At 33.9% G+C, this 14,181-nt stretch overlaps 1 protein-coding gene across 1 annotated transcript in view; it reads right to left on the bottom strand.

The window, feature by feature from the left end:
• Positions 1-3,010: 3,010 nt before the first annotated feature.
• The window catches only part of LOC140057666 (uncharacterized), a 60,967-nt gene continuing 49,796 nt past the window's right edge, over positions 3,011-14,181 (bottom strand). Inside the window, exons 64-81 of the mRNA XM_072103389.1 lie at positions 13,831-13,944; positions 13,138-13,260; positions 12,449-12,558; positions 11,650-11,869; positions 11,302-11,374; positions 11,062-11,105; positions 10,241-10,495; positions 9,989-10,050; positions 9,559-9,754; positions 9,132-9,248; positions 8,646-8,768; positions 8,267-8,394; positions 7,596-7,809; positions 7,176-7,242; positions 7,029-7,084; positions 6,439-6,665; positions 4,624-4,680; positions 3,011-4,037 (exon numbers count right to left, since the gene is read on the bottom strand). Of these exons, the coding sequence (XP_071959490.1) occupies positions 3,993-4,037; positions 4,624-4,680; positions 6,439-6,665; positions 7,029-7,084; positions 7,176-7,242; positions 7,596-7,809; positions 8,267-8,394; positions 8,646-8,768; positions 9,132-9,248; positions 9,559-9,754; positions 9,989-10,050; positions 10,241-10,495; positions 11,062-11,105; positions 11,302-11,374; positions 11,650-11,869; positions 12,449-12,558; positions 13,138-13,260; positions 13,831-13,944 (2,231 nt within the window). The 3' untranslated portion in view covers positions 3,011-3,992. The remainder of the gene's footprint in view (positions 4,038-4,623; positions 4,681-6,438; positions 6,666-7,028; positions 7,085-7,175; positions 7,243-7,595; positions 7,810-8,266; positions 8,395-8,645; positions 8,769-9,131; positions 9,249-9,558; positions 9,755-9,988; positions 10,051-10,240; positions 10,496-11,061; positions 11,106-11,301; positions 11,375-11,649; positions 11,870-12,448; positions 12,559-13,137; positions 13,261-13,830; positions 13,945-14,181) is intronic.

Genomic DNA, 14,181 nt, shown 5'->3' with positions numbered 1-14,181 from the left:
TACGATCAAAACGGTACTGGGTATGATCAACTAGCGTTCGTGTTCCCACCGAATCATCCATTCTATAGAAACATGTATGTTCTGAACAATTTGACACTAAAAATAATTTCATATGTACAATATTTTCAAAGTTATGCGATTTTATGTAGTGCAAAGTTCAAATGTCAATAAGGTTAGAATCGGCCATTTTTTTGCAAAAACATGCCATTAGACTAAATATAAATATGTAGTTTCTGAACAGTTAGAGCCATATTGTGTGTCTCTCAGATTAGTGGTTGCTAAGATATGATAAATCAAGGTCAAAGGTCAATAATGTTAGAATCCGCCATTTTTTGCAAAAACATGCCATTAGACTGGATATAAATGTGTAGTTTCTGAACAATTTAAGCCCTAATTTGTATATCTCCGATTAGTGGTTGCTGAGATATGATAAATCAAGGTCAAAGGTCAATAATGTTAGAAATAGCACTTCCATTCATTTTTGGACAAACTTTTTCAATAAAGTGAATATAAAAACATATATTCTAACGATTTTGACACCATAATTAAGTATCTGTGACTAGCGGTTTCCAAGATACAGAGCACGTTATTAAAAATGGCGGCCATTTTTAATTATGCAAATTAGGCTACTTCCCGTTGTCGAAAAATGTCCTAACGTTGATAAATGTGTTCATTAGGGTCTAAAGAACACATTTCATCAAAAAAACTTTTTCTTGCAATTTGTGTGAGAAAAGGGTCATTTTTTAGCTAAATCCCATGGACTAATAAGGAATATACTGTGAAAAATTGACTTAGCTAGATTAAACAGATATCAAGATATGGTCATATACAAGTTAGTGTTTACCGACCTACCAACCGACCGACATAGATGCGCGTTGCACGCGACTAAAAACAACTGAAATGGAAGTCCTTTTTCTTTAAGTCTTTTTGGTTTTAAGTAGTAATTCCTGTTGATTTTCTTTGTCTTTGCAAGTTTTGTCGCTCCATTAGACATCATGCTCTATTGCAATGACTCTGAAATTTACAATCGAGTGACTAGCTGAATTAAAATGTTCGGCTACAGGTTGATCAAGCTTTAACGTTTTGATAGCTGATCTGTGTTGTCATTCTCATACGGAGAGTGTTTTTGGTTTTTCCGACGTACTGTTTACCATGAATTTTACAGTAGGCCTATATGAGATATACGTTTTTGGTTAGACAACTAATTGATTTTCTTATCCGAAAAATGTGGCCAGTTTGGTTACTCTTAAATTTGTCAGTAGAGTTGACCAATGAACACGTTGCGACCGCATATTTTGGCTGTCGTGAGAGTCAATTTAGATGCTAGCACATACCAAAAGCAATTTCGTCTCAATGCGCTGTGGACCCTGTGACTTTGCAATTACATTCGTCAGGACAGTGCTGCCAAGAGGCGTTATTTTGTCTGTCCAAGACATTGGCTGTGTTAGTTAGTAAGCTACACCCGTCTCGAAAGATGCACTATGTTTCTTAAAGTGCACATGGGCATTTTATGTACACTGAACTGGTTTATAGTCCTTTCCCGAGAAGACTTCTTCTACTACCAGAACCATGGAGCGAGTGAGCCTCTATCATTTCCAGTGATGGATTACGGTTCCACTGTATTAACCGCTCGGCTACTCACGTATAGTTATTTATATCCATTGTTACTTATTTAGTTTTTCTGTTTAAAGATTTAAATTAAAAAATAATGTCTAAATGGCAAATTATCTTGGCAATATCTCAAATGCCGCAGTGCCTGAAAGTTGAAACATTCAGACAAACCTGGCGCGCTTTTCGTACTTTATAAACAATCATGGATCTGGTTAGTTGGGATATTATTATAATGATTCTCAACCATCTGATCTCAATCCCGTCCTATTTCGTTCCATTAGACCAATTATACTAAGTGAAATTGTTGTACAGACGCTGAATTCGATAATAGTCTGAACTAAGTTTTTATAATAATTTAAAAAAAAGTTATTTGTTTAGAGGCCTACTACTTATTCAAATTGCACAATGTTGAAAATGTATTGTCTGATTGCCTTTACAATCAAAATCTATACACAAAATATTTAAAACAATTGCTTTAAAAGAAATATAGACCAATTGCTAGGTTAGACCCTTGACTGTTGGACTATATAACAATTGTAATGCATAGCCTACATTTGGTTTCTTAATAATTTCATAGTATACTAATAATTTCAGTGTATACTATTAGTGAAAAAATATTGACCTGCATAGACCTACTAGTAACTAACCATAGTTCAGCAGTTCACTTAACTATGCAACTTAGATGAGATAGCGGTTATTGGTTGTGCATTTTTATGCCTTGAGCATGCAATACAGGTGTAACAACCTACGCAACTCATACAAAAGTATTTATTATTAAGACAGCATAGAGTGAAATTATGTTGTAATTTTACCCTTCTCTGGTTATAAGTCTAACCTGAAATTCTTTTCCTATCGTTCTCTCGTCGTTTGAGCTGAGGCACCTTTAGCCATTAAATGGCCAGTGTTTTGCTGTTAGAACTGCAAACGTTTGCGAAGATCGAGTGTATTTTTCTCATTTCGTTGTGATTGCCGAATGTTGCGTGACAGAGAGGAATACTTAATTTATGATTGAGTCGTCCACGGTAGCCTATTAGGGCGCTTTATATTTCTGACGACCGACAACCTAGGTCGGATGAATCGATGTGTCGTCGGTCGACACCTGGACCTAGAAATCATCAAAATCGTCCAGGTGTGGAGCGAAGACACACGTCCCAACATCTCCGCATGCGCTTAATGAATTAATATGACGTAGTTTGGTCATCGGAAATCGAAAGCTCCCCATTAACGTCTTAACACCATCGTACCTTATGTTAAACCATAAGTATTTGAAATGTCCTTTGACATCCACAAACCAGATAAATGGTGTATCTTTTCGTCACTTAGTATAAGTTATATTTTTCACATATAAATACACAAAACTAAACAAAACTTCATTCATAATATAATTTGATTATTCGTTTTTTATTATAAAATTATAAATATACCCATTTTTTTTTAATTATAGAACGATTACATGTATATACATATATACTAAATACATTACAAAAACGTTTATTTTTTTTAGAAGAATACTGCATAACACATTATCTATTAATCTACTTGTATTAAAATTGATTGACTGGGTAGTTGATGTACAATGTACAAAGCATTTTTAAACAATTTGTACTGTATTTTATATTTCTATTCTGTTTTCATATTGAAAGAGTGTTTATTAACACAAATAAACGCCTTCCCTAAAAACCCCTCTGAACAATAAACGCGTTGTGCGTTTATTTATTCGGTATATAAAACGCTAATATTTTTTTATTATAAAACATTACCTTAGAAAAAAAAACAAATATAAATTAATATACTGTAATTATAAGACTATCATACTAGATAGAGGTTAGACAAAATACAATTAGGTTCAAGAACAAAGAGAGGAGTGACTATGGGTGCCCTTTTTTTAGAGGTTCAATATTTTATTCGTGTGACATATTTGTGTGTATATTAGTATGCACAGAGTAGGCTACACCAAAAATAAAAACAGAATTATCGCAATGCGCGCGATGTTAAGTTACGGCGGCCGATCGGTCGGAGAGGTGGTGACGCGTGATGATGATCTCTACTTAAATTTCTAAAAATAGATCGTTTCACATACTACAGAGGGCGCATGTGGCTCAAATACAGTACTCAATATCTGGTGTGCCCTTTTTATCGGCTGACCCCACCTCTCAAAATTGTCTGGATCCGCCCCAGAGTGACCGTTAGGGAGAAGTTATTTGACGTTAAGGAAAAGTTTATTGACGTTAGATAGAAAATGTTAGTTCCTAATACTAATCTATGTAAAAGTATAATAACGCATTAATGTAGTCAATTGAATGGAAAAAAATCAAATAATCTCTTAGCCAATATTGTTTATCTGAAGGTCCCCGATTGTGTAAGATTTCAGAATTCAGCAATTAAAAGTAATCATGCCGGAATCTTCCTTGATAAGTTGGATCAGACTGAAAGAAAACAAAACAACACAAATTCAGACAGTATATCAAGTATAGATGTATGGATACGGTTTAAACTACTTTAGGGAAGCTCATTCATGCAGGAGTAATGAATTTATCTACTTTTTGTAATGTTAAAAAGTGTAACCACTCAGAAGTCAGGAACGTGCAAATTAGAAACAGGCTTTTAATGCGCTTGTGAAGAATTGTATTCCCTTTCATTTTGTGCTTCAGCGATATAAGTACCTTCTACATTTTGCAAACCAAAAAATTGCGCAAAATTTGCAGCAGATAATTGCTTATGTATAGTGAACAATATTTTTATCTGCGAAATTATGCATTCGTTATCATAATATTTTTATAAAAGTTAGTTACAATAACTATTTAAGTAAACCTCAAAGCAACACATATTGATGGTATGAAACAACAGTGTATAACTGAGTGTTATGGTAAATTATAAGATTGCATTTGATAATGGACAATACTTCACCCGTTTTTCTTACGTTGCTTTTTTTCACTCTAAAGACACTCAATAAATGCAAACTATTCTAGTTTTACCTTTCTAAAGAAAAATCAAATTCACTCTAATACTTACACTAGAAGATATAGAGAGTTCCTCATCCCCTGTTGCTATATATGGAGTTGAGAATTGCTAGAAAAAGGAGAAAAAATTGTTGAATTTAAATGTTGTGTTTCATGCCTAGTTTAAATAAGAGTAGCCTGCGATTTAATGGCTTTTCTACTATGTGACAGGTCGGTGAAAAGAGTGAAGAAAACCAAGCTGCAGCATGGCATCTATAATTGCTGCTTCGCTGCAAAAATCTGAGTGACCTATGCCATCCAATTTCAGATGGATTGTGTGCTAACAAACAAATAATGAATGTTTTCATCCCCCTCTAGGAAGTGTAGACGATGGTTCTCGGAATGATAAAAATGTTCTCCTTGTACGTTTTCTGTCGGTTACCATTATTGACAATGCTTGACATTCGTAAAACTAAACTACTCTGTTTCACAGTGTTTTAGATGATTAATAACATTTTAAAGTATAGTGTTTATTGTTTGGTAGGGCCCTTTGGGGAGGCGGAGTTCATTTGAGGGGGGGGGGGGTACTTATTCGAAGGATATATGTAAATTTTTTTAGTTTTAATAATATGGTAACATTTATAATCAAATAAAATCCTCTAATAGATATGAAAAGTGGTAAAAAAGAATAACAAATGCTTGGTAAATTGTAGATAACAGTGCGATGAATTCTACTACAAATAGTATAATGATTATTATTCAAAGTGATGTTTTATTGGAGAGGCGTTTATTCAAATAAATACCATCCTAATAATTATTAATACATTATTTAATTTAAACATCTTTTGAAACTAACTGCCGTGATAGAGTCGGCCCAAGAAAGAAGACATTACGGCTTGCAACATGTGCAGACATCTTGGTCCTAATGGGACAGAGATAGTCTACAGTTATTCCTGCCAGCTTACTCAATCAACTATCATCAAATCTCCCTATGTAATTTTATAATACTATTTCCCACAATATATTCCGATTCTTTATGGCCTATATTTATTTTGATCTTTATTAATTTGCAGTATAATTTTTATTTTTTAACTACTGTAACTTCACACACGCACGGTCCGTTACTAAAATAAACAAAAAACTGATAAGCTCTAGTCCTACTATGGGTTTTTTCTTCCTTCTTCCAAAGGGACACTGTATTGATTGATGGAAAGTGCCTGTTGCCAGTCACCTTTAGGGTCAAATCTATTATCTTAACTGCTCCCTTGTGTATAAAAGAGAGAAAATAGTTGAAACCAGGTTGTTGCAAGGCGAACTCGGAAATTACTTTGACCCGCGAAGAATTGAAATTGAGTGGAAAATCTACTGTTGAAATCATAAATTTTGTTAAAAAACTCTTTATAATATCTTCCTAAGATAGAAATATGGAACAATAGCGTCGATGTGAAAACTAATGTTATCAAACCTACGTTTCGCGGTACATCTGAGATAGATAAGGTAGGTATCCAAGGCGGAGATTTGTACCGAAGTTTTTGCATTGTGCTCGCCTATGTCAGAATTAACCATAATTTATATATAGATAATAGTACACTAAAGCTGTTTTCACATCGCTCCCATACTTGGTCCGGTGCCCTAAGAAAAATATTGTGGAAAATGGGTTCAGTGGTAAAGCATATGATGGTTCACACCAAATTTGCACGATTTGAATCCGTACCTTATTCGGGCTCCGAATTCGTAGCGATGAATCCAGAAGCCATTTGTTTTCTGAAATCGTACGATTTTTTATCTTTCGTGTGAACATAAATGACCTCATATTTTTCTCAGGGCACCGAAAGTAGCTTAACTCATCATAATATAGATATTAATAGAATGAATAGAAATTAATTACCTGTTGATTTTGATCAAAATATGATCTGCGATTCCTTTGGCTGCTACGACCACTTCGTCTTCTATATTCACGATGGTCTCGTGGCCCTGTGTAGTTATCATATATTGGATTTGTTCTACGTCTAGATTTTGCACTCAAGGCTATGGTTGCTACTATAATTATCACAATGATAAGAACTCCAAAAACAGAACCCAGGACTATAGCAACAATCTCTAAAGTTGTTAAATCTGAAAAGGAAAAACAAAATTAATTTTTATTGAAGAAAAATAATGTTTTCAAATGGTTTTTTGTGAACTTACGTATTTTATAAAAGACTTTAGTTCCAGTAATTTACTGTTATGCTTACTACATAAATTTATTGATTTATTTATTATATATTTATTATTGTATAATTTAATAATTCGTTACTTGATTGTAAAATTACTAATTTTTAATCTTGTAGCCTCTTGTTGTTCTTAAAAGAAACCCTGCTCCATATTCTCATGAACCTTGAATCTACTATTTATTGGGAAACGAAATAAATAAATCCAAATATCGAGTGTTGAGTTTTGAAATACAAACTAGCATATTTAGCAAGTTGGGTTACTTACTAGGGTCATCAGTATCCTTGAAGCTACATATATCTCCACTGTACCCATCTGCACATCTAAAATGGAAACAAATATTCAGAGTACTAGAAACTGTGAAAACTAAATAATATGGAACTTAAATATTTGATAATCTTTAATGATACTTACTCGCAGGATTCAATGTAAAACGAGTTAGTAGAACAAATCCCTCCGTTTTGGCAATAATCTACACAAACTGGTGAACGAAATGAAGTGATAATTAAACACCAAAATGAAATGTACTCTTTGAATGTGTGTACGTATATATGCAAGAAAGTGCCTTTTCAAAGGTGCAATATGAACGTTTTAGATGGAAGCAAACTATATTCCTCGGTCTCCCCAAGAACATTTATTCATTGTTTCAACTGTTCAACACATTGTTTTAAATAGATTGAAACTATACTCATAATTTAAAAGCATGCTCTAAACAATCCTAATTTCTTTCAGAGTCCCTGGCCTTGCTCATAGGAAGATTCTCTTGTCTACCAGATTCTCTGATTTTTTCCAAAAATAGCTGGTGTTCTACAGATTCCCTCATTCATGACTTACTTGTATCAGCTGCTACGAAATTATCAACTCTAATGGTGGAACCACCTAGAATGCCACCTTCAGTTGCGGCATTAATAGCACTGGTGACATCATCGGCAGTGGTAGAAGTGCCAGTCTCAAATACTACTACAAAGTATACTTTGACACTACCACCAGCAAAGTCTATAATCCTCACACCAAGGTAGTCAGGTAAGTTATCAAATGCATCCACTAGCTGAAAGTACATAAATAATATACTAATACTTAAAATCAACCTATAATGAAATGGATTTATGATGAATATTATCAATTCTAAGACAACAACCAAAATGATAGGAAGACGATTTGCATGAAAGACAATTCACTAGGATAAATACTCACTTTGACAAATTACCTCTCAGGATAGTTTAGGTCCTAGGTTGTGATTCAACTTAATATTAGTAAAAATTTAAGATAAAAAAGACAATATTTTGGCACATATTGTGTTTCATACGTATAATACTTTAGCATTTCCAGACAAAATTTGAAACGTCGACTGGTAACATAAAACATAAAAGAGACAATAAATAAATAAAGTCTTCTACTAGGGCAACTACCTCCAGCTAATTGCTTTAGAGGATAGTTGTCCAAAAGGGTTTAGTTGTCAGTTCAGTTTGGCTTGACCTAACAATAATAGTTAATTTGATAAATACCAATGGTAAAAGTTGGTCTTGTAGGGCCTGGTATTCTTCTGAAGTTTCATCATTTAGTTGCTCTGAAAATGTTTGTTCTACACCATTGATTGAAGTAATAACAAAATTACTAATAAATTCAGTAACATCTGTAACAAAACATAAGAATTTCATATTACAGTGCAATATGGCTAGCATGCTTGGTTAGCAATCAGACCCAAGCAATATCAAATCGACAAGCGTTTTTAAGGTAAGAAAGTGCCACTAACTGTAGCCACCTTCTTGAGTAAGGACTTACTTATTAAGTAGGTCCAGTATGAACTTCGAACCTAGTGCATAATAGAGAGGGGAAACCATGGTCCATCAGTCCAGCAAGAAACTGCACTTTTGGCGAACTTACCAGTACATTGTTCGTTGATCTTCCACTGACCAGATGCACAGAGGCATTCATATGCGCCAGCACTGTTCTGACAAACCTCTCCAGCAGCAGGGCACTTTGAACTGTCAGTACACTCGTTAATATCTAAAAACAAAATAATACATTTATTTAATATAAACACATCATTTATTTAAAATATGTAAAAGAGAAATTGATTTTCTATTTGAACTTGCTATGCATAATGCTAACTATGCTAGTTAGCATTATTGATATAAAGTGTGCGGTACACCACGTATATCTATTTCTTCAGAAATAGTTCCTCGACGTTTCGATCAATGTACTCTGATCGTCCTCAGGAGAGAGATTTCAGAAAGTCCAGGAAACTGGGATTATAAAAAGATTCTCAGTTTACTGGACTGCATTCTCACACTAGCGTTGCTATTCAGATAAATGTATTTTTTATTATAAAAATAAAAATCGCGAGATCTGGTCTCTTTTTCAACAAACCTGTGTCACAGTCATCTCCTTCCCAGCCCTCATTACAAGTGCATGAATACTCTGTACTACTAGTGCTCATACAATCACCATTCCCTGAGCATGAACTACCATCACATGGCCCATCACCTAGAAATAACACACAACAGATATGTTATTACACTTTGATTCTATTTTATTACATTGAAGGTAAAGAATTTCTTGTCTATTTTGTGATAGCCTTCAAAGACGAATCCTTCAGAGACAGAAGATGCTTTAATAAGTTGCCATACTTTGGAAGATAAACCAGCAGTTGGTTCTGTGTATGCAACGCAAAATTAACTACCAGTAAGCTAATCATGAAAGGCACTACACTGTGCTAATCAGACTTTCCCCAGTTTCCATTTCTTATCTGACTACAAATAATTAACACACTCAAAAACTTTCAAAGGAAACATACCAAAAAACGCTGTGACAGTATTGCCACCAAAGACATTGGAAGGAGCAACTGCCATGAAAGCAGACAAGATCATGTCTTCCGTAACAGTGTTTGATGTGAAATAAAAGGTCAGTGACATTTGGTCTGCAGTAGAATCTGAAGAAGTAACTCCAACGAATTCATCAGCAAGTGACGTCAAACGATACAAATCATCAAGCTGTATAAGTAAAACAAAATTATTGATGCATAAATAAGCAAATGATGTTAATTTAAAGCTCTGTCTAGACTATAAAACTAGTTTGAAAAAAAAAGCAATGTGCACAAATACGGTGGTGGTATGCTTAAATATGGTAGTGATATGACATCATCATGTTCATATGGGTACACAACATTTTTGTCACATAAAGTGTGTTAGTGTAGAGATGTAGTTTACGAGATGTCAAATACTTACATCTTGAAGAAAGGTGTCACTCTTTGAATCCAATGTCATTGTTGTAGCAATTCGGTATGTAGCTAATAATTAAAATTGAGTATTAATATTTAGATTAATACATTAAGTAACAGAATAACATTCCTTCATTGGAGGATTTGCCTTTCGGAGGCAGCTTATTTTTAGTTACCAAGAACATTTTAAAGTAAAAAACGTTAGTTACTGCAGGAACTGCATTAAAATAGGTCTGACATGATTCCTAAGTATACTTACTCTGTGCAGTCTGTACAGTTATTCGAATGGTACACATGGCTTCATTGCCATATTCATCTTCTGCTGTTACCACATTTGTATAAACTCCGGGACCTAGTCGAGATTCACCGGACGTGTACGGGTCTGACATCAGAGAAGGTATACCAGAATTATCAGTGGCTGTAGCGGTCCAACGAACAAGTACTGTTTCTGAAGCCGACAACACATTATACGTAATCATAGCTGGACATTCTGTAAATACTGGATCCACAGAATCTATGATAGAGGAATACAAAAATAAGTAATTAACGACTAATATGCTGCAATATTGGGAATATAAGAGTTTTTCACATAGGTCTATCAATATTACCTGAAAATTGTCATTGAAATAAAAAAAGTCATCTCTGAAAATATATTTCATCAAATTATCTCAATTTACCATAGTCTATAATACGTAACTAAACTGTTATGAGACATTTGGAGCCTAGATATACTATATTAACTTGGAATACTACTTGAAGTTGGCAATGAAAGTGGTGATGTCATTATTTAGTCATTTTTCTTGTCGTTTTCCAATAATAAATATATATATATATATGGCAAAATATACATATTAATAACGATAAACGTTAACGAACATTTTCAACACAAAAGAGCGATGTTGACATTTTTTAAAACTATTTAATCTATTATTCACATTATTATATGTTGGCCTTGCATCACATCAACAAAAATAAATGTCAAATGTTTACAATGGTTTGTCCGGGAAATATCATAGGCCTACTATAAATGTGCACTAAATACTTTCAAATTATCATACCATGGATTCCTTTCAAACTTACCAATTAATTCTTCACAAGTGGTTCCAGTGTATGGCTCAACACAACTGATAAAAAGAAAACAAATTGCAAATTAAGTATACAATATTGGTTAGGGATCAATGTATCATTTATATTTGCAATAAACAATGTGTATGATTACTCAAAAAAAGACAAATTTAATTACTGCAGTAACTGCAGTAGAATACATTTGAAGGGTTTACATGGTGGCTGAAGAAAAAACAGAATGACCTTTGAACTTACGTGCATAAGCTATTATAATCGTTGGTTATGGAGCAGACACCTCCATTTTTGCAGTAGCCATCTTCGCACACCACTGAAATTCAAATGTGCAGTTACAAAGTTTAAATAGAATCAAATTGTAATATAAGATAAATTGTATATTCTCTCTCTCTATTTTGCCCAAATCTTTATTTATTGTCTTTGTAGTAATTATTATCTTTTTTATGTTAGTCCACCAGTCATTATTTCGAATTTTGTCAGTGAGCTCAAGTAGTCTACATACGAAACGCCATATGTGCCAAAATGTTTATCTTTTTTATTAAGTCATACAGTAACTCAGTCTATAATCTAGATTACTATGCAACATACCTTCTATGACCATCACCCCATTGCCGGTCACATTCAATTCTCCTAGCATTCCGTTATTCTCCTGAATGTCATTGTCTAATTGTATTTGAATATCTGTCGCTGTTATATTCGACGACCCGTTGACAATCACAACAAAATCTGCTACAATACTTCCTGATCTAAAACTTATTATTATCACATCAAACACACCAAACAGATTGGCTTGAAGTACTCGAAGAATCTAAAAGCACAAACATATAAACGTTTAATCTATAAGGGACCATATCAACATTATTATACTGCAATTACAAGGATACAAGGAAACTTTATTCATCCCAACTTGGGAAATTGTGTTGCTGTCTAATAACAATGCCGTAAAGAAAAGATAAATGATAAGCCTAATACATAAGTGTGGTAATAATAATAACAACAATAATAGTGTATCGTAATAAATTCCCTTATCTTTCATTATAGTTTTGTATGCCCCTTGGGAGGAAGGAGAGACGATGGCGTTCAGTGGATCCCTGTGGCAGCCTCAGTCTACCACTACGTTCCATAAGGCAGTCGGTAATGTCCGAGTTAAGGGGATGACTAACATCATTCCATATCACTCTAAACATATTACGCAACCGTTCATGATAGATCTAGTCAACCAAGGTAATTCACATCCAACCATCCTCCCTACACTACATTTTTTACTGTATTCATGTATGACTTTAGTTTGTTAAATGTTAAAGTTTATTAGGCAGTCACTGCAATAAACAGTGTGTATTAATAAACTTCATAGCAGATGGGAGAAAAGAATTATGTAATCTCTTACCTCAATAATAAACTGACTGGCCAATGTCTGGAATGCAACTGATGCAGAATCAGAGAGGTCATCAGTATAATCTCCCTCAGTAGTTATTTCACCAGTGATTGACATTCCCGCTAAGTAATACAATCAAACTGATTAGTCAATGTTGAACTTACCAATGTGATGTGCCCAAATATAGTAATGATATGCCCAAATATGGTAGTGATATGACATCATCGTGTCCACATATGGGCACATCACATTTTTTTGTCACATAAAGTTTGATAGTGTTAGCTTTAGAGGATTTTATAAACTTTCCTGTTTAATAATAATAATGCAGCATAACTTTAATAATAGCTGTCTTATTTAAGGCATAATACAAATGATTTTTTTAGAAATTTGACCAATCATATGCAATAGATTATTAAAACTTCGCTGTCACTTGTCATTGATGAGAGAAAGTTTCTACTATAATTAGTAATAAGTAACTAATGTTTATATGTATTTGCAATTTATAATCTGTCAAAGTGAAGTACCAAGCATTGTAGTGTTTTGTTTTAGGGAACACTTAAGTTGGGGACTCTCATGTGGAAGATACAGTAGCTATTTCCTAAATATAACTTAACCCAAATTATCTCTCTCACTATAAAGTAAAAGGAAGTTGCTCATTGGATTAATGTACAAATAGTATAAAAATGGGATTACTCTCTTACTTTCACACTGATTCACGCTGTTCAGTGCTTGACCAGTTGGACAATTACATAAAAAGGAGCCGTCAACATTTTCACAAGTAAATTGAGAATCACATGCTTGAGCATTGTCACACTCGTTAATGTCTGTAAATAAAGGTGAAAAAAAAATCAATACATGATAAATAATAAACAACCATCTAGTTTTTGATCGCACTGGACTGGTAACTGGCACTTATCTGGGTAACCGGCCAAGTTGACCAAGAACCGCCAATCCCAATACTGGCTAAATTAACCAAACAAATTTTACTAACCACTGCCTGCCCAGTAGAACTTACCATGGTATCGGTAAAACTAACCATGGTGACTAAAAAGTGCAATCTAAAATGCAAGACTCCAGGAATCATGATCACCACACACAGGTAAATTGTGATAAACCATGATAACATGAAATTATCCAAGGACAAAAATGGTAAAATGGCCTTGGCTAAATTTACCATTCTTCAAGTCTAGTGCAAACATTGAGGTAACAAACAAAGTTTTATCAGCATTTTTTGTTGAATGAGGAAATGTATACAAATGATATAAAGTGAACTGGTTTTTATTTGAAACACTTTCTCATACTCTTCAACTTAAAAAGACAAAATCGGAAGACTCCCTCGATTATCAGGAGAGTTGGAAGGTCTGCTCTGTATTGTTAGTGATGTACAAGATTACCTGCATCGCAATTGGTTCCAGTCCACCCTGAGGCACATGCACAGGTGTAGTCAAAGCCATCATTCGTGCATGTAGCGCCATTCATGCAGGGAGTCGGTTCACACAAATCTTCATCTACATAATAATAAAACAAGTTTTAAATCGATAATTTCAACAATCGAAGCCCCAACAGTTTTTATGATTTTAATTTCTATTTAAACATGGGTATGTTTTTGCTACATAGCACTGAATAAACTGTATATTTCAAGATGGGGTCAATGTGTATATACTGTAGAGGTTCAGGGGGCGAGAGATAGTAAGTCATGAGTTTGATTATTAATAGTAAAACTTTGATTATATGTTGGCTGGTTT

The sequence above is a fragment of the Antedon mediterranea genome, chromosome 1 (genome assembly GCF_964355755.1).
Source record: "Antedon mediterranea chromosome 1, ecAntMedi1.1, whole genome shotgun sequence".
Lineage (NCBI taxonomy): Eukaryota > Metazoa > Echinodermata > Crinoidea > Comatulida > Antedonidae > Antedon > Antedon mediterranea.
Note: the sequence above shows the minus strand (reverse complement) of the source record. Positions and strands in the feature narration are given on the sequence as shown.